The sequence below is a fragment of the Oncorhynchus mykiss genome, chromosome 30 (genome assembly GCF_013265735.2).
Source record: "Oncorhynchus mykiss isolate Arlee chromosome 30, USDA_OmykA_1.1, whole genome shotgun sequence".
NCBI lineage: Eukaryota > Metazoa > Chordata > Actinopteri > Salmoniformes > Salmonidae > Oncorhynchus > Oncorhynchus mykiss.
The window spans coordinates 43319067-43339355 of record NC_050570.1 but is presented as its reverse complement, the minus strand read 5'-3'; the positions used below and the strand labels follow the sequence as shown (position 1 = coordinate 43339355).

At 43.1% G+C, this 20289-nt stretch overlaps 1 protein-coding gene across 2 annotated transcripts in view; it reads left to right on the top strand.

The window, feature by feature from the left end:
• The window catches only part of LOC110521857 (rho guanine nucleotide exchange factor 18-like), a 67132-nt gene extending 61491 nt beyond the window's left edge, over positions 1-5641 (top strand). For both annotated transcript variants that reach the window (XM_036968651.1, XM_021599789.2), the window contains one exon: positions 5213-5641. In XM_036968651.1, coding sequence (XP_036824546.1) covers positions 5213-5217 — 5 coding nt within the window. In that variant the 3' untranslated portion in view covers positions 5218-5641. The remainder of the gene's footprint in view (positions 1-5212) is intronic.
• The last annotated feature ends 14648 nt before the right edge of the window (positions 5642-20289 follow it).

Below are 20289 nucleotides of genomic sequence, written 5' to 3'. Positions count from 1 at the left end.
CTCTCTCCTTCCTTTTCTCTTTCCTTCTCAATTTCTCTTTTACTGTTAGGCACAATGCGTTGTATTGTGCGTGAGTTTCAGGGAAGAGGACACTTAAGGAAGTTGTGCTGTAATTTCAGCTATAGTGTATGTAGATATGTCTGTGTGAAAGCTATCATACCCAAGACTGGGTTCAATGGTTATATAGTGTTGCTCTCCGTTCAGCAACAAGGTATGTTTTTAGATAGTCTTCAGAGGTTGCTTCAACTGAGTTGCCTACATAAATACTTGATGAATAAACCGCACACATACAATGACCCAGTCAATACTGATTGAGGTTGTTTCTGTCTGAGGTCATCAGTACCTTTTTGCTGTCTGCCACTCCTTATTGGTCAACAGACGTGTGTCCATTTTCTAATTGACCTATAGAGGCGTGTCTGTCTTTTTTGACTGAACACTTGTCTCCCAAACAAGAAAATGCTCATCCAGAAGCAGCGCTACTAGTGGCCGTGGACTTTAATGCAAGCAAACTTAAATATGTTTTACCTCCTTTCTGCCAGCATGTCACATCCAGAGGAAAAAAACTCTACACCACCTTTACACCACACACAGAGATGCGTACAAAGCTCTCCCTCGCAATCCAGTTGGATAATTTGACCATAATTCTATCCTCCTGATTCTTGCTTACAAGCAAAAACTAAAGCAGGAAGTACCAGTGACTTGCTCAATACGGAAGTGGTCAGATGACGTGGATGCTACGCTACAGGACGGTTTTGCTAGCACAGACTGAAATATATTCCAGGATTCATACAATGGCATTGAGGAGTATACCACCTCAGTCACCGGTTTCATCAATAAGGGCATCGATGTCGTTGTCTCCACAGTGACAGTACATATCCCAACCAGAAGCCATGGATTGCAACATCCGCTCTGAGCTAAAGGTTAGAGCTGCCGTTTCAAGGAGCGGGACACTAATCTGGACGCTTATAAGAAATCCTGCTATGCCCTCAGACAAACAATCAACCAACAGGCAAAGCGTCAATACAGGGCTAAGATTGAGTTCTACCACACTGGCTCTGACACTCGTCGGATGTGGCTGAGCTTGCAAACTATTACGGACTACAAAGAGGATACCCAGCCGCGAGCTGCCAAGTGACGTGAGCCTAACAGACGGGCTAAATGCCTTTTATGCTCGCTTCGAGGAAAGCAACACTGAAACATGCATGAGAGCACCAGCTGTTCTGGATGACTTTGTGATCACGCTCTCCATATCTGATGTGAGCAAGACCTTTAAAAAGGTCAACATTCACAAGGCCGCGGGGCCAGACAGATTACCAGGACGTGTACTCAAAGAGCATGTCCTTTCTCATCGACCTGGCCCGGGTATCTTGGAAGGATATTGACCTCATCCCGTCAGTAGAGGATGCCTGGTTATTCTTTAAAAGTGCCTTCCTCACAATCTTAAATAAGCATGCCCCATTAAAAAAATGTAGAACCAGGAACAGATATAGGCCTTGGTTCACTCCAGGCCTGACTGCCCTTGACCAGCAGAAAAACATCCCGTGGCGTACTGCATTAGCATCGAATAGCCCCCTTGATATGCAACTTTTCAGGGAAGTTAGGAACCAATATACACAGGCAGTTAGGAAAACTAAGGCTAGCATTTTCATCCAGAAATGTTCATCTTGTAGCACAAACTCTAAGTTCTGGGACACTGTAAAGTCCAAGGAGAATAAGAGCACCTCCTCCCAGATGCCCACTGCACTGAGGCTAGGAAACACTGTCACCACCGATCAATCAACCATAATTGAGAATTTCAAAAAGCATTTTTCTACGGCTGGCCATGCTTTCCACCTGGCTACCCCTACCCCGGTCAACTGCCCTGCACCCCCCACAGCAACTCGCCCAAGCCTCCCCCATTTCTCCTTCACCCAAATCCAGATAGCTGATGATCTGAAAGAGCTGCAAAATCTGGACCTCTACAAATCAGCCGGGACAGACAATCTAGACCCTCTCTTTTTAAAATGATCTGCCGAAATTGTTGCAACCCCTATTACTAGCCTGTTCAACCTCTCTTTCGTATCGTCTGAGAATCCTGAAGATTGCAAAGCTGCCGTGATCATCTCCCTCTTCAAAGGGGGAGACACTCTAGACCCAAACTGCTACAGAACTATATCTATCCTACTCTGCCTATCTAAGGTCTTCGGAAGCCAAGTTAACAAACAGATTACTGACCATTTCAAATCCCACCGTACCTTCTCCGCTATGCAATCTGGTTTCAAAGCTGGTCATGGGTACACCTCAGCCACGCTCAAGGTCCTAAACAATATCATAACCGCCATCGATAAGAGACATCACTGTGCAGCCGTCTTCATTGACCTGGCCAAGGCTTTCGACTCTGTCAATCACCACATTCTTATCGGCAGACTCAACAGCTTTGGTTTCTCAAATGACTGTCTCGCCTGATTCACCAACTACTCTGATAGAGTTCAGTGTGTCAAATCGGAGGGCCTGTTGTCCGGACCTCTGGCAGTCTCTATGGGGGTGCCACAGGGGTCAATTCCTGGGCCAACTCTCTTCTCTGTATACATCAATGATGTCGGTCTTGCTGCTGGTGATTCTCTGATCCACCTCTACACAGATGACACCATTCTGTGTACTTCTGTCACTTCCTTGGACACTGTGTTAACTAACCTCCAGACGAGCTTCAATGCCATATAACTCTCCTTCCGTGACCTCCAACTGCTCTTAAATGCAAGTAAAACTAAATGCATGCTCTTCAACCGATCGCTGCCCGCACCTGCCCGCCCGTCCAGCATCACTACTCTGGACGGTTCTGACTTAGAATATGTGGACAACTACAAATACTTAGGTGTCTGGAATCAGAATCAGCTTCCTATTTCGCAACAAAGCATCCTTCACTCATGCTGCCAAACATACCATCGTAAAACTGACCATCCTACTGAACCTCGACTTCGGCGATGTCATTTACAAAATAGCCTCCAACACTACTCAACAAATTAGAATGCGGTCTATCACAGTGCTATCCGTTTTGTCACCAAAGCCCCATATACTACCCACCACTGCGACCTGTACGCTCTCGTTGGCTGGCCCTCGCTTCATACTAGTCTCCAAACCCACTGGCTCCAGGTCATCTACAAGTCTTTGCTAGGTAAAGCCCCGCCTTATCTCAGCACACTGGTCACCATAGCAGCACCCACCCGTAGCACGCACTCCAGCAGGTATATCTCACTGGTCGCCCCCAAAACCAAATCCTCCTTTGACCGCCTTTCCTTCCAGTTCTCTGCTGCCAATGACTGGAACGAACTGCAAAAATCACTGAAGCTGGAGACTCTTTTCTCCCTCACTAGCTTTAAGCACCAGCTGTCAGAACAGCTCACAGATCACTGCACCTGTACATAGGTGGATGGGCTATTTACAGATCAGCTATCTCATCCCCTTAATGTATTTATTCATTTATCTTGCTCCTTTGCACCCCAGTATCTCTACTTGCACATTAATTTTCTGCACATCAATCACTCCAGTGTTTAATTGGTATATTGTAATTACTTTGCCATCATGGCCTATTTATTGCCTTACCTCCCTTATCTTACCGTATTTGCACACACTGTATATAGACTTTTTCTACTGTATTATTGACTGTATGTTTGTTTATTCCATGTGTAACTCTGTGTTGTTGTATGTGTCGAACTGCTTTGCTTTATCTTGGCCAATGTGTCAATGAGAACTTGTTCTCAACTAGCCTACCTGGTTAAATAAAGGTGAAATAAAAATGTGCAGACCAGCTGGCCGAGTCTGTAATACCTAATACCTATGTTTCAACCAGACCACCATAGTCCCTGTGGCAAAGAAAGCGAAGGTAACCTGCCTAAATGACTACTTCCCTGTAGAACTCACGTCTGTAGCCATGAAGTGCTTTGAAAGGCTGGTAATGGCTCACATCAACACCATTATCCCAGAAACCCTAGACCCACTCCAATTTGCATAACGCCCCAACAGATCCACAGATGACAAACTCAATCCCACTCCACACTTCCCTTTCCCACCTGGACAAAAGGAACACTTATGTGAGAATGCTGTTCATTGACTACAGCTCAGCGTTCAACACCATAGTGCCCACAAAGCTCATCATTAAGCTAAGGACCCTGGGACTAAACAGTTCCCTTTGCAACTGGATCATGGAATTCCTGACGGGCCTCCCCCAGGTGGTAAGGGTAGGCAACAACGCATCTGCCACGCTAATCCTCAACACGGGGCCCCTCAGGGGTGTGTGCTCAGTCCCCTCCTGTACTCCCTGTTCACCCACGACTGCTTGGCCAAGCACGACTCCAACACTAATAATTAAGTTTACTGACGACAATGGTGGTTGGCCTGATCACCGTCAATGAATAGACAGCCTAAAGGGAGGATGTCAGAGAGACCTGGCAGTGTGGTGCCAGGACAACAACCTCTCACTCAAATTGAGCAAGACAAATTAGATGATCGTGGACTACAGGAAAAGGAGGGCTGAACACGCCACCGTTCACATCGAATGGGCTGTAGTGGAGCAGGTCGAAAGTTTCAAATTCCTTGGTGTCTACATCACCAAAAACTATCATGGTCCAAATACACCAAGAAAGTAATGAAAAGGGCAGTACAACTACCTTTCCCCATCAGGAGACTGAAAAGATTTGGAATGGGTCCCCAGATCCTCAAAAGGTTGACTGGTTGCATCACTGCCTGGTATTGCAACTGCTAGGCATCTGGCCGTAAGGCACTACAGAGGGTAGTGTGTAACAGCCCAGTACATCACTGGCGTCAAGATTCCTGCCATCCAGGACCTTAATACTAGGCGTGTCAGAGGAAGGCCTTGACTTGGTATCAGTACCCCCAGTATAAAGCCTCATTATTGTTATTTTAATGTTACTTTTTAAAGCATTTTTTACTTTAGTTTATTTAGTAATATTTTCTTAACTCTATTTTCTTTAAACTGCATTGCTGGTTAAGGGCTTGTAAGTAGGCAGTAAGGTCTACATCAATTGTATTTGGCGCATGAGACATACGATTTGATTTGATTTTAGTCTTCCTGGGGTTCGAACACGCAATTAAAATAACATTACAGACAAAATCATTTACAGTTTACATTGAAAGATGTAGACAAAAGGGATGCACATTTCTGTCAATTTTGCTGCCGACTAACCGACCCTCATTAACTGTTATTTTTTTCCCACAGAGTAAAATGACATGACCTATAGAAAATAAAAGATGGAGGCGCTTTCCATTCATTCCATGCACCACGGAGCTCCGCTGACTATGCCTGTTTCGGATCATCTTTGGCGCTGCATTTGTGGCGCTGTCAATTCCAAGGTGATGAATCCCGGCCCAGGTTCGGCATTGCATTCGCTGATGTCGGCATTTTAAATGACTTTGTGACTTGATAACCTATATTTAGAGGCTTTAATAGGGCCTGCATTTCATTAAAGCTATGGTTTTGATGCATTTGATTTATCAACATAGAATTTTGTTGTATTGAGAGATAATTTTCTTAGACGATTTGAATAAAATTGATCAGACATTTTGTATATTCAAATGTACATTTTTACTCATTTTTAGCACCCTGGCAGATTAACTTGACTAAATAAAATCAAGGTTCCCCTGATAACCTACTCCTGTGTGAATTGCATGCGTACGAGGAACAGACGTTTTCATTGAAACCTTTAATTTCATGTTCTAAATTAAAACATTTATTTAAATGTTATATTAAAGGCATTTTGAAATAGATATTATACAATTTTGCATATCCTATTCTTCAAAAAGATTTTTCATAAATATGCAAAAAAATGAATGGTTTTGTTTATTCTAATACTCTCAATAAGACAATGACAGAAACAACATTTGGCTACTATTATCCTACAATATATGCTCATTTTAACAACAATGTATTAACCTACATACAATATAGCCTCATTTTAATATACAGTACCTGCATGTGTTTTCAGAGGGACTGTCATCCTTTCTGCAGAGGAGATGTGTTTGCAGGAGCCTGAATGTATGTTGAAGATGGACACCTTTCAGATGACATGGCGGTGGTTGCTCATTTTAGGGTTGCCAAGACATACTTGATCTCTGTCATTATTTGCCAGTGGTTTTCTGGGAGCTCGAGAGTCCTGGTCTCATGCAGCTTGGTGACAGTCCGGTTGGACAGCACGTCTGTCACTGCCCACCACTGCTCCACCAACCTCTCAAACATGTCACAGACCGAGTTCCAGTGGTCTTACACGACTGGATCAAATGAAATCAAATGTATTTGTCACATACACGTGTTTAGCAGATGTTATTGCAGGTGTAACGAAATGCTTGTGTTTCTAGCTCCAACAGTGCAGTAATATCTAACAATTTCACAACAATACACACAAATCTAAAGGAATGGAATTAAGAATATATACATATTTGGACGAGCAATGTATCTTAGTCATAAACTAAGTAGTGTCACAGGCCGGCTCATAGCCTGTGGCAAAAATGAGGGGACACGAACAGGTATAGGCCAATCAAAAAGGTTCTTTATTATAAACCAAAAACTATTAACTTTAAACAAAGAAAAAGGAATGAGGTGTGAAAGTATCATAATGTAGGGTGTATGTAAAGTGCAGGGATGCGTGAATCTGTGTGTGTGAATATGACTGAGTGAAAACTACATAAATTACAAAGGAACAAAGACAACAGGATCATACCTGGAGGAGCAGAGAGAGGGAGAGAGACGAGTGGTTAGTGAAGCAGTTTAAATACCCTGAACTCGGGTGGCTCCAATCACTAACGACCCTTCTCTGCCTGCAGGAGGAACCGCCCCTGCAATGCAGAGGGGCCATGACAGTAGAATAAGATACAGGAGAATAGGATAGAATTCAGTAGATGAGATGAGTAATACAAAATATGTATACATTATTAAAGTGACTAGTGTTCCATTATTAAAGTGGCCAGTGACAGTCTATGTATAAAGGGCAGCAGCCTCTAATGTGCTAGTGATGGCTATTTAACAGTCTGATGACCTTGAGTTAGATGCCCCCTCTGCTGTTTCCTGAAGTCCACAGTCAGCTCTTTTGTTGACATTGGCTGAGAGGTTATTTACCTGGCACCACACTTCCTGGTCCCTCACCATCCTCCTCCCTGTAGTCTGTCTTGTCATTGTTGGTAATCAGGCCAACTGCTGTTGTGTCATCTGCAAACTTGATGATTGAGTTGGAGACGTGCGTGGCCACTCAGTCATGGGTGAACAGGACGTACAGTAGGGGGCTGAGCAGGCATCCTTCTGGGACCCCAGTGTTGAGGATAAGCGAAGTGGAGGTGTTGTTTCCTACCTTAATCACATGGAGGCGGCCCGTCAGGAAGGACCCAGTTGCACAGGGCGGGGTTCAGACCCAGGACCTTGAGCTTAATAATGAGCTTGGAGGGTACTATGGTGTTGAATGCTGAGCTATAGTTAATGAGCAGCATTCTTACAGTGGTTCGTCCTTTAAAAGTTGCAGCGTACTGCAGCACAGCTTGCATGGTGCCGCAGAATTCTATGGCAAGTTATTTAAGTGTCTACGACTGTTACCATTAATGCTAGTTATTGCTAGTTTGACCACCAGAGGGTAGCTTTGAAAAGCATTTCATAGCCTTCAATAGTGTCTGTTCTAGAGAATTTGAAACTTTTTTTGTAAGAACATAGTATATGGGACTGATTTTAAAAAAATGTTGCTAAATTAGATTAATATTATGGTGTTTCTATTCCAAGATTAAACGAAAAACCCTTTGTGTTTCCGTTAGCATGGAACTTAAAATATGGAGCTGTACAACGTGACGGTTGGGAGTAGGCTACAGTACTGGATTATTTAGCTAAAGAATCCCTGTGACATGCGGCCACGCAGGAGACCGGGGTTCAATTCCCCAATGGGGAATTGTCTAATTAAATAAAGGTTACACTAAGAGCATAATATTTCTACACCCTAATTGTATAATTGTAGTCTAACCAATTCCCAAACGGACATTCAGTGAAAAATAAAAATCTCATTGATTTATCAAGACCAGTCCCCATGCTTGTCTCAGAGCAGCGCGAAACGGCCTGCTGCTAGCTGGACATAATGCTATGCTAGGCTATCGATAAACTTACACAAATGCTTGTCTTGCTTTGTCTATAAAGCATAATTTCAAAATCTGAGACGACAGGGTGATTAACAAAAGGCTAAGCTGTGTTTCACTATATTTCACTTTTTCACTTGTGATTTCATGAATATGAATATTTTCTAGTAAGATTTTCTGGTAACAGTTTAAAGTTTTACTTGAATGGACAGTTTGATGAAAACCCGTCAATGTTTAGGTCACCCAGGTTGACTATTCTGGTCGTATATATATACTCCTAAATATTTTGCTGTGCGACCTGGAATTATCACCAGGTAGCACCAGAATGGCCCATATTATACAGTACTAGTCAAAAGTTTGTAATACAATACTTTTGAGATTTTTTTTCAAATAATGTACAATGAGCGAGAACAAGGCCATTCTTGAACATGGGATGAGACATTGTTACTAATTTGTAAATAATGGCAGTTTGTTATTTAGAATTATTCATTTCTGTTTTTAGAGGGAGAGAAACCAAAAACCTACAATCTCCTTATTGGTCTCTCAGTCGAGGCTGGCATGGGTATTGAACCAGCATTTGTAGCAACACAGCTTCCCTTGCTATGCAGTGTCTTAGAACGTTGCGCCACTCATGCTCTGTACAGCGTGACTGGTCGGGAGTGGGCTACAGTACTACAGTAAGAGCAAAATAATCCTAACAAAATAAAATAATAAAAACCTTAGTGTAACAACAGTTTTAGTAGGTAATACTAAAGTCATGCACATTTATCAGTTTCTATTTAGGTTTATGTCACCCATTCATCGTCAGTTAGAGACACAGTAGGACCCAAAAGCATAATCAGTGCTCCAACTCCCCCTTGCGCTGGTCTGGAGCAATGAAGTAGTGAGGCAGGGTACCGTACTAAACCACAAATTACCTCTAAGTACCGCAGCATAATCGCAAAACTTTTAGTGGCGCAACCACTGTATCTAGGTGGTGTACTAGTGAGAATATATTGGAACAGAGCCAGGAGAGATAAGCCATAATTATATCCTTGGAGGGCAGAGGGAGTGACTCTACGATCAGGTCTGCTCCTTCTCATCCATGGTTTTAGCCAGGGTGGCTGGCTCTTTACGCTCTTATCTCTTAGGCTTCCGGTGTGGGGCCTAGGGCTGGCTCCCTGGTTCAGTGTCAGACGCAGGCTCAGAGGCAGCAGTGGCAGGCTCATCCGGCTCCACCTCCATCTGCTTGATGATGCAGATTCTACCAGAGAAAGGAGTATTTATTTTATTACATGAAAATTCCTGAGCCTTGCTTTCAGTCATTAAATGACTCGTATTAGCCACAGGTGCATACGTTTCGAATGGGTACTGAAAGACTCTATACTGTACAGATGAAATAGAAAAAGGTAACATGTTAAGTTTTTTCAATATTTTTTTTATCCATACCTTTGATGGCCCATGACTATCATCCTCAGCTTGTCACCAAGGTCCTGCATCTCATGGATCTGTACAAAGGTTCCTGTGTTGTAGATGGCATCTAGACGACTCTCCACCACATCAGAGTCCTTACTGAAGAACCCAAGATAGAGAAGAGAGAGAGAGAGGTGTTCAACTGAGAGAATACATTATGATCTGTATAAAGGGTGTTTACAGTAGAATAATTATCTTATGCATCATCTTTCTTCAGGAACACTCCAGCGTATGGTTGGGCCAGTTGGCCTTTCCTCCTCAGAAGATCCATAAGCTGTTTGTTATTCACCTACAAACACATCACTCACCATGCTTAATGATTAGCATACTTTAACAACAATCATCAATAGCTTTTTTTAACACAGCTAGATTCATTGTTAGGCTAGAGGCAAACATTTTATGAAAGATCATACAGTAGCCTAACTTTTGTATTGTATTTTTGATTCCCCAAAAAGGTGGAAGACAACCCCAAAAACTGTGTTGATTAAAACAATGATCCACAGTTGGATGATGAAATCAGAATGCTGACCAGTGATAGTGTTGAATGTGATGCAATTCAATTTATGACTTATATTGGAGGCACTACAAATTAAGTTGACACACTGGCAGAGACACCAGTCATTCAAAAGAAGTGACTTTTCTAAATCCAGACATGTCCTTTGTAGAGTCGTCACTAGTTACCACAGCCACAAAGTCAAAATTGTCTCTAAACTCCGCCTATTTCTACAACACAAAGTGAATACAGACTGCGCTGCTTACCTCGATAATCTTGATGAACCTTGGGAAAACCAGGTTCCTAGTGGCACGTTGGGGAACACTTCAGGCACCAGCATGGGAGTGAGAGCTGTCATCTAGGGGGAGTTGTACGGTTTCCCCCCCGACCCGCTGCTCTCCGAGCGGTCTTCCCCCGAGAAGCCAACGCTGCTGCTTTGTTGTAAATGGCTGAAGCCCCGCAGCCCAAAATCTTTCTTTCCCCGGCAAAGAAACCTGTATTCCTGGTCCATTGGTTGAGTTTCGCTAGCCTCCCGGCTCCTGTCATTGATGAGACAACTTTACCAAAGCGACCGCAGCATGTTTTCACGTTACTGTTTGTAGAATAAGACCCCTTTGTCACCAGGCGAGTTAGATGTCTCGCTAAGGAAAGATCGCCCGGTCCCCGTTCTAAACATATTGGTGTGGTTTCTCGACAAGTTCAACACGTTTTTAGATGACTGCATACAAGCACCCAGCATGCTCATGTAAATTGAATCTCGAGTATTCTATGGCGCATGACCTTCTTCCGGGATAGTTTGATTACGACAGTTGGAAATCTCCACCACCTTTTTACAAAAGCGCTCTGGCATGAGCGTCAACTATAGATGCCGCATTCAAAACAGCGGGGAACTCTGCAATAAACAACCTCCGACTGGGAAAAATAGTTTTGAATGGTCATCCAACTCAGAATTCCAACTCTGGAACTCAGCCCTCTTTCAAGAGCTCTGACTTTCCAACCTGAAGATCAATTGATGTCATGATTTGACCTCGTATGTTTCCGAGTTCCCAGTTGTTTTGAATGCGGCACCACGAGTCATAATACCAGTAAAACCTAGAAGTCAAACGGGAAAGGATTTTAATAGCTAGCATTTCGATGGCCATAACGAATAGATATGGTGACAGCGGACACCCTTGTTTAACTCCTCTTGACAATTCAAAACTCTCTGAGAAGTAGCTGTTATTTACCATTTTACACCTGGGGTCTATACATTCTTTTTTGCCAATTTTATAAGATAATTGTATTTATTTTCCTAGGCAAGTCAGTTAGGAACAAATTCTTATTTTCAATGACAGCCTAGGAACAGTGGGTTAACTGCCTGTTCAGGGTCAGAATGACAGATTTGTACCTTTAATTAATGAAATTGACAAAAATCCAGACATTTATAAATAAAATCCAGTCTTACTTTATCAAATGCCTTTTCAAAATCCGCTATAAATACTATTCCTGGCTTCTTATATGTTTCATGATGTTCTATTATTTCTAGTAGTTGTCGTATATTATCTCCAATGTATCGTCCATGTAAAATACAGGATGAACAATACCTGGTAAAAACCCTTTTAATTCTGAGTGCTATGCATTTCGCTAGTATTTTTGCATCACAACATTGAAGTGTAAGGAGCCTCCAGTTTTTTTTTTTTTTTTAGATAGACTGGGTCTTTATATTTGCCATCTGGGTCTTGTTTTAATAGTAGAGAATTCAGAACTTCCTGCTGAGTACATGACAGACAACCATTTATATAGGAGTAGTTAAAACAATCACAAACAGTGCAGCTTTTAGTATTTAAAAAAGGATTTAATAGCCTCAAAAAGTTATTCCTCTGTAATTTGGCCTTCGCACTGATCTTCTGTACATTTGTTAAATTTCAATTTTTTTATATTATTTGGAAAGAATTCCTTACCATAATCTTCATTCGGTGGGAGAGGATGAGACGGAAAAGAGAACATCTGCCTAAAATAATTATCATCCTCTTTTAAAATATAATTCGGAGAATCATAGATGACTCCGTCTTCAGTAACGAGTTTCTGCAAATTATTTTTGTTAGCATTCCTGTGTTGAAGATTCAGTAAGAATTTTGTGCCTTTTTCTCCATATTCCATCCCCAATGTCCCTTTTCTGATATCTTCCCCTTGATTGTTGTAAACATATACTGTATAAACTTGTAGACAAATACATTAAGATAGACAAACAATCAACACAATAAATTATAAAACAGTTCTTGACAATAGAGGAAGAGAAGAGAAAAGAGAGAGAGAGGGTGAGAGAAGAGAGCGAGATCAGGTGTGTGTGTATAAGTCCGTATGTGTAAGCAAGCATGTAATTGAGTACGTGTGTTCATATCCACTTCATAATGTTCAGATATTTTTACAGTTCCCATACCTTCTTTTCTTTGGTAACCTGAAGTCCCTGTAGAATTTAGTACAGCCATGGTGTTATGGAGCTGTCTCGGAATAGCTGTCCATCTATAAAGAGTTTGTCCAAGTCACGCTTACCCTTCTCCCTTTGTTGTCTTTGTACCGGATTTAAATCAAAGTTTTTGTCACGTGTGCCGAATACAACAGGTGTAGATCTTACAGTGAAATGCTTACTTACAGGCTCTAACTAATTGTGCAAAAATATATTAGGTGTACAATGGATAAGTAAATAAATAAAAACAACAGTAAAAAGACAGTGAAAAACAGTAGCAAGGCTATAAAAGTAGCGAGGCTGCATACAGACACCGGTTAGTCAGGCTGATTGAGGTAGTATGTATGTGTAGATATGGCTAAAGTGACTATGCATATATGATGAACAGAGAGTAGCAGTAGCGTAAAAGAGGGGTTGGCGGGTGGTGGGCAGCGGGACCCAATGTAAATAGCCCGTTTAGCCAATGTGTGGGTGCACTGGTTGGTTGGGCCAATTGATGGAGTACTGTATGTCCATTAATGAATAGTTAAAGTGACTGTGCATTTATGATAAACAGAGAGTAGCAGCAGCGTAAAAGAGGGGTTGGGGAGCTTTTTTGTCCTGGACTTGTTGAGAAGCCTTTTTGAGAAGCCTTTTTGTTCTCTCTCTACCATGCGGTAGTAGAGAGAACAGTCTATGCCTGGGGTCTTTGACAATTTTTAGGGCCTTCCTCTGACACCGCCTGGTGTAGAGTTCCTGGATGGCAGGCAGCTTATCCCCAGTGATGTACTGGGTCGTACGCACAACCCTCTGTAGTGCCTTGCCGTCGGAGGCTGAGCAATTGCCGTACCAGGCAGTGATGCTCTCGATGTTGCAGCTGTAGAACCTTTTGAGGATCTCAGGACCCATGCCACTTCTTTTTAGTTTCCTGAGGGGGAATAGGCTTTGTCGTGCCCTCTTCACGATTGACTTGGTGTGTTTGGACTATTCTAGTTTGTTGGTGATGTGGACACCAAGGAACTTGAAGCTCTCAACCTACTCCACTACAGCCCCGTTGATGAGAATGGGGGCGTACTCGGTCCTCCTTTTCCTGTAGTCCACAATCATCTCCTTAGTCTTGGTTATGTTGAGGGATAGGTTGTTATTCTGGCACCACCTGGCCAGGTCTCTGACCTCCTCCCTATAGACTGTCTCGTTGTTGGTGATCAGGCCTACCACTGTTGTGTCATCTGCAAACTTAATGATGGTGTTGGAGTTGTGCGTGGCCATGCAGTCGTGGGTGAACAGGGAGTACAGGAGGGAACTGAGCAGGCACCCCTGGGGGGCTCCAGTGTTGAGGATCAGCATGGCAGCTGTGTTGCTACCTACCCTCACCACCTGGGGGTGGCCCATCAGGAAGTCCAGGATGCAGTTGCAGAGGGAAGTGTTTAGTCCCAGGATCCTTAGCTTAGTGATGAGTTTTGAGGGTACTATGGTGTTGAATGCTGAGCTGTAGTCAATGAATTGCATTCTCACATAAGTGTTCCTTTTATTCCGGCGCCATTTTATTTTCCAGCGCCATTAGTCTCTTACGGCGTTCGTTTATCTCCCTTGGAAATTGTTCATTGAGACCGAATTTGGTCCCTTCAAGCTCCCTTCCCCTGCTTTTGATCAGCTCCTTTTGTTGGTAGTGTTCAAATTTTGCGATGATCGGTCGGGGACCCTTGGTCTTGTTGCTCCAAGTCGGTGTACTCGGTGGAAAGCCACCTTGTTTACAGTCTCTATAAGAAGTTTCAAGGTGGATTGCATGAATTCTCCAATCACGCCCTCTGGATTATTGGATGCGTCCTCAGGAATCCCAGAAAAAAATACACTGCTCAAAAAAATAAAGGGAACACTAAAATAACACATCTTAGATCTGAATGAATTAAATATTCTTATTAAATACTTTTTTCTTTACATAGTTGAATGTGCTGACAACAAAATCACACAAAAATTATCAATGGAAATCAAATTTATCAACCCATGGAGGTCTGGATTTGGAGTCACTCAAAATTAAAGTGGAAAACCACACTACAGGCTGATCCAACTTTGATGTAATGTCATTCAAACAAGTCAAAATGAGGCTCAGTAGTGTGTGTGGCCTCCACGTGCCTGTATGACCTCCCTACAACGCCTCGGCATGCTCCTGATGAGGTGGCGGATGGTCTCCTGAGGGATCTCCTCCCAGACCTGGACTAAAGCATCTGCCAACTCCTGGACAGTCTGTGGTGCAATGGATGGAGCGAGACATGATGTCCCAGATGTGCTCAATTGGATTCAGGTCTGGGGAACGGGCGGGCCAGTCCATAGCATCAACGCCTTCCTCTTGCAGGAACTGCTGACACACTCCAGCCAGATGAGGTCTAGCATTGTCTTGCATTAGCCTGCTGGACAACCACTCCTCAGAGTTCAAGTCAGTCCCTGAACCCTGAATCAACCCCTAGCCTGTCCCTGCCCCATAGGAACGTGTATATCGGAGAGGATTGCATGGGTTTAAGTAATATGGTGACAATTGGAGCTTACCACCATATTGCTTACACCTGTCCAATCCTCATAGATGTATACAAGTGCCATGGGGGTAGGGGCTAGTGGTTGATTTTGGAATCAGAGAGTGCCCTCACCTTTGAAAAATCACTGAGAAATATCATTAAAATTTTTTGTCACATATGTCCTATTTTAAACAAACTCTGAAAAGACGCCCTTGAACATGTATGTAATGAACATGACTCTTCTATTCAACTCTCTGTTGATTCTGTGTGCAGTGTGACCCGGAACTATCTGGACTGGCTGACCTCAATGCCCTGGGGAACTAGTAGTGAGGAGAACCTAGAGCTGAAACGGGCTGAAGAGGTGCTGGAGGAGGACCATTATGGGATGGACGACGTCAAGAAACACATTCTGGTGAGAGAATTGCAATGTGGGATCACCATGGTTACAATCTGACAGTGATTGACAGTCCGATTTTGGATGTATAATAATCTGTACCAAATATTTCCTCATCAAGAAAATACAGTTTTCCCTTTACCTCACCCATCTTCCTCTCTTTCCTCCTGCAGTGACCCAGCTGAGAGGCTCACCCCAGGGAAAGATTCTGTGTTTCTGTATTATTATTTGACCATGCTGTTAATTTATGAACATTTGAACATCTTGGCCATGTTCTGTTATAATCTCCACCCGGCACAACCAGAAGAGGACTGGCCACCCCTCATAGCCTGGTTCCTCTCTAGGTTTCTTCCTAGGTTTAGCTACTGTTCATTGCTCAATAAAACAATTCTGTCACCATTTGAAGTACCATACAATACAGAAAACCCACGGGTGAAGGTGAATAATAACTTTATTTTCAAAGATCTTTTGCTATATAGTCAGCTCTTATTTGATTGACATTAATTTTGTGTATTGTTTGTGTCACTGTATTCTGTATTCTTGGTGGAGGTGATTGACCGTTCGATCTGTGTTTATTCTTCCAGGTTGACAAGATAGGTTGTGGTTACCAAGGCGACCCGTCCTCCTGGACCCGGAACAGAACTTCAACTCTCTGGACCAACCTAGATGTGCCTGTGGTCCTGTCCAATGTAGGTGGACACACACACACACACATACCTGTTAGGATGTACCTGTCCAAGGTATGTGGTCACACACACACAAACCCCCATTAGGATTCAGTGTGTGCAGGCTTTAGTTACAGCCCAACACTAATAATGAATTGATCATGGTCTTGAACCTAACAGTTTGTGTCCATGTGTTCTTTCCAGGTTCTGTTTATCTGCACTGTTAATGTGACTGACACCATCACATAGCCCCTGAGAGACCGCATGGAGATGATCAACATGTATGGATACGTGGCCCAGGAGAAACTAGCCATCGCTGAGGTAATGTGTTACGAGATTAGATTATATATAAAAAAAAAATGTTTACCCCTTTTTCTCCCCAATTTTGTCATTATTCAATTGGTAGTTAGTCTTGTCCCATCGCTGCAATTCCCGTACAGACGTGGAGAAGCGAAGGTCGAGAGCTGTGCGTCCTCCAAAACACAACCCCGCCAAGCCGCACTGCTGCTTGATACAATGCACACTTAACCTGGAAGTCAGCTACACCAATGTGTCAGAGGAAAACACCGTACACCTGGCGACCGTGACATCTGTGGCATTGTGTTGTGTGACAAAACTGCACATTTTAGCAGCCTTTTAAGCATTCAAATACAGTTAAATAGTTAACACACACACACATGGATGCAGCGGTCTAAGGCACTGTATCTCAGTGCAAGAGGCATCACTACAGACCCTGGTTCGAATCCAGGCTGAATCACATCCGTGTCACGGTCGTCCTCCTCTTCATCTGAAGAGGAGAGGCGAAAAGGATCAGAGGACCAATATGCGGCGTGGTAAGTGTCCATGGTAAATCTTTAATAAAGAAAGAGTGAACACTATACAAACGAGTAACAAAAACAATAAACCAACTTCGACCGTGAAGCTACAAAATGAGACCTGTGCTGAAACAAGCCATCAACATAGACAATCACCCACAAACAAACAGTGCAACCCAGGCTACCTAAGTATGATTCTCAATCAGAGACAACTAATGACACCTGCCTCTGATTGAGAACCATACTAGGCCGAAACAAAGAAATGCCCCAAAACATAGAAAAACAAACATAGACTGCCCACCCAACTCATGCCCTGACCATACTAAATCAATACAAAACAAAGGGAATAAAGGTCAGAACGTGACTATCCGGCCGTGATTGGGAGTCCCATAGGGCGGCGTACAATTGGCCCAGCGTCGTCCGGGTTTGGCTGGGGTAGGCCGTCTTTGTAAATAAGAATTTGTTCTTAACTGACTTGCCTAGTTCAAGAAAGGTTACACACACCACACTGACTAAAAAGTTATTTTGTTGGCATTTACATATGTCCCCATTACCAGTAAAACATCATCTAAACCTATTTCTTTCACATTTCTCACCTTGGATGCCAGTGGCCATCAAAAGTGAGCATTTGCCCACTGAAGTTTGGTTACAACACCAAACTACAGTCAGGTCAAGACCCTGGTGAGGACGACGAGCTTCCCTGAGACTGTTTCTGACAGTTTGTGCAGAAACTCTTCAGGTGTACAACCCCAGTTTCTTCAGCTGTCTGGGTGGCTCATCTCAGACCATCCCGCAGGTGAAGAAGTCAGATGTGGAGGTCCTGGTCTAGCGTGGGTACACATGGTCTGTAGTTGAGAGGCCGGTTGGACATGCTGCCAGATTCTCTAAAACTACGTTAGAGGCGGCTTATGGTAGAGAAATTAACATTCAATTCTCTGGCAACAGCTCTGATGGGTATTCTCAGTCAGCATGCCAATTTCACACTCCCTCAACTTGAGACATTTGTGGCATTGTGTTGTGTGACAAAACTGCACATTTTAGTGGCCTTTTGTCCCCAGCACAAGGTGCACCTGTGTAATGATCATGCTGTTTAATCAGCTTCTTGATATGCCACACCTGTCAAGTGAATGCTTTATTTTGGCAAATGATAAATGTTCACTAACAGGGATGTAAACAAATTTGAGCACAACATTTTAGAGAAATATGCTTTTTGTGCATATGAAACATATTTTATTTCAGCTCATGAAACATGGGACCAACACTTTACATGCTGCGTTAATATTTTAGTTCAGTGTGGAAGAGATGTGTTTTACAAGCATTATCCATAGAGAACAATACAAACAACACAGTTTTGATCTTAAAGCCTCCCCCCCCCCCCCCCCACCCTCCCACCCCTTCATCACTCATCTCCAGGTGGCACTACGCTGTTTATAGAGACGCCCCTAAGACGGGGGGTAAGGATAAGGATGGCCCCAGGGATGGGTCCCTGGAGATCACAGGGCAGCTTGGAGATGTGACGGAGAGTGCTAAGATCGGCCAGTACCTTCGCCAGGGTCTTCCTCATGAAGCAGCAGCTGAACAATGACTTATTTTCTGTCTCCCATCCCCATGTCTCTGATGTAGGGTTGATGTCATGGCACTGTCCTTAGACTGTAGCAGTTTTAACATTTTGTCTTGTATATACCTGTATCTGCACATGTCTTTCGTACAAACTGTGTCAGTTTGGTGTTTTTGCCTCTGTACATATTTCGATGCACATGTACTGACCATGTTATCTGATCTTCATGTCATGTACCTGGCAGGTAGCCTAGTGGTTAGAGCGGTAGGCCAGTAACCGAAAGGTTGCTGGATCAAATCCCCTCGTTCTGCTCCCGAACAAGGCAGTTAACCCACTGTTCCCCGGTAGGCCGTCATTGTAAATAAGAATTTGTTCTTAACTGACTTGGCTAGTTAAATATATGTAATAATTACAGTATTATATGAAAATGGACCTTCAATGTACACAAACATCCAGTGTAGACAAGCAATACCAAAAGGAACTGTGTTTTGTGTTGATTTTTATACGTAACTACAACATTATGAAGACGTTTCTTATTAACCTCTTCTCTCCCTGTATCACTCACTGAGGACTTCTATGGTTGTTTACAGGGTGCTACTCCCAAGGACGGGCCCAGTGCCGGCTGCACCATCGTTGCGGCTCTGCTGTCCCTGGCGACCAACACGCCAGTGCGAGAGAATGTGGCCATGACGGGAGATGTCCCTGACCAGAAAGATCCTGCCTGTGGGAGGCATCAAGGAGAAGACTAATTGCAGTGAGTCACATCACTTTTACTAGTAACACACTGTTTATTAACCAGGGATGTTCGTGGGATAGATTCACCAATTGATACCTTTTTATGAGGACATTAACCAAGAAGGAAACAAAATGTACTTCAAGTAGTCTGTTAGTTTGTTATAGTGAAGTACCTCTTCCAGATAGCTGATATTCAAAACTAAATGCAAACAGTATGTTTGGTATGTGACTTAGTTTGATGGTTCAATATTTTATTCTGAAAGCCTGTTCATAATAAATCATGAGGGCACAATGGTAGTCTGAAACTGGAAATGACAGTGTAGTATGCATAGATATCAGAGGCTGGTGGGAGGAGCTATAGGACTGGCTCATTGTAATGGCTGGAATGGAATAAAAAGAACAGTATCAAGCATATGGAAACCACAGGTTTGACTTCGTTCCATTTATACTATTCCAGCAATTACAATGACCCTGTCCTCAAATACCTCCCACCAGCCTCCTCTGATAGATATGGTTAAATGCAGTGCATTTGGAAAGTATTCCGACCCCTTCCCTTTTTCCATATTTTGTTAGGTTACAGCCTTACACCCTAAAATGGATTAAAGGAATAAAAATCCTCAATCTGCACACAATAACCCATAATGACAAAGCGAAAACATAAATAGTTTATTTACATAAGTATTTCCTATGAGGCTCGAAATTGAGCTCAGGTGCATCTTGTTTCCATTGATCATCCTTGAGATGTTTGTACAACTTGATTGTACAAACATTGATTGTAAAAAAAATGTATTGATTGGACATGGTTTGGAAAGGCATACACCTGTCTATATACGGACCCACAGTTGACAGTGCATGTCAGAGCAAAAACCAAGCCATGAAGTCGAAGGAATTGTCCGTAGAGCTCCAAGACAGGATTGTGTCGAGGCACAGATCTGGGGAAGGGTACCAAAACATTTCTGCAGCATTGAAGGTCCACAAGAAGTTTGGAACCACCAAGACTCTTCCTAGAGCTGGCCGCTTGGCCAAACTGAGCAATCAGGTGAAAAGAGCCTTGGTCAGGGAAGTGACCAAGAACCCGATGGTCACTCTGACAGAGCTCCACTGTGGAGATGTGAGAAACTTCCAGAAGGACAACCATCTCTGCA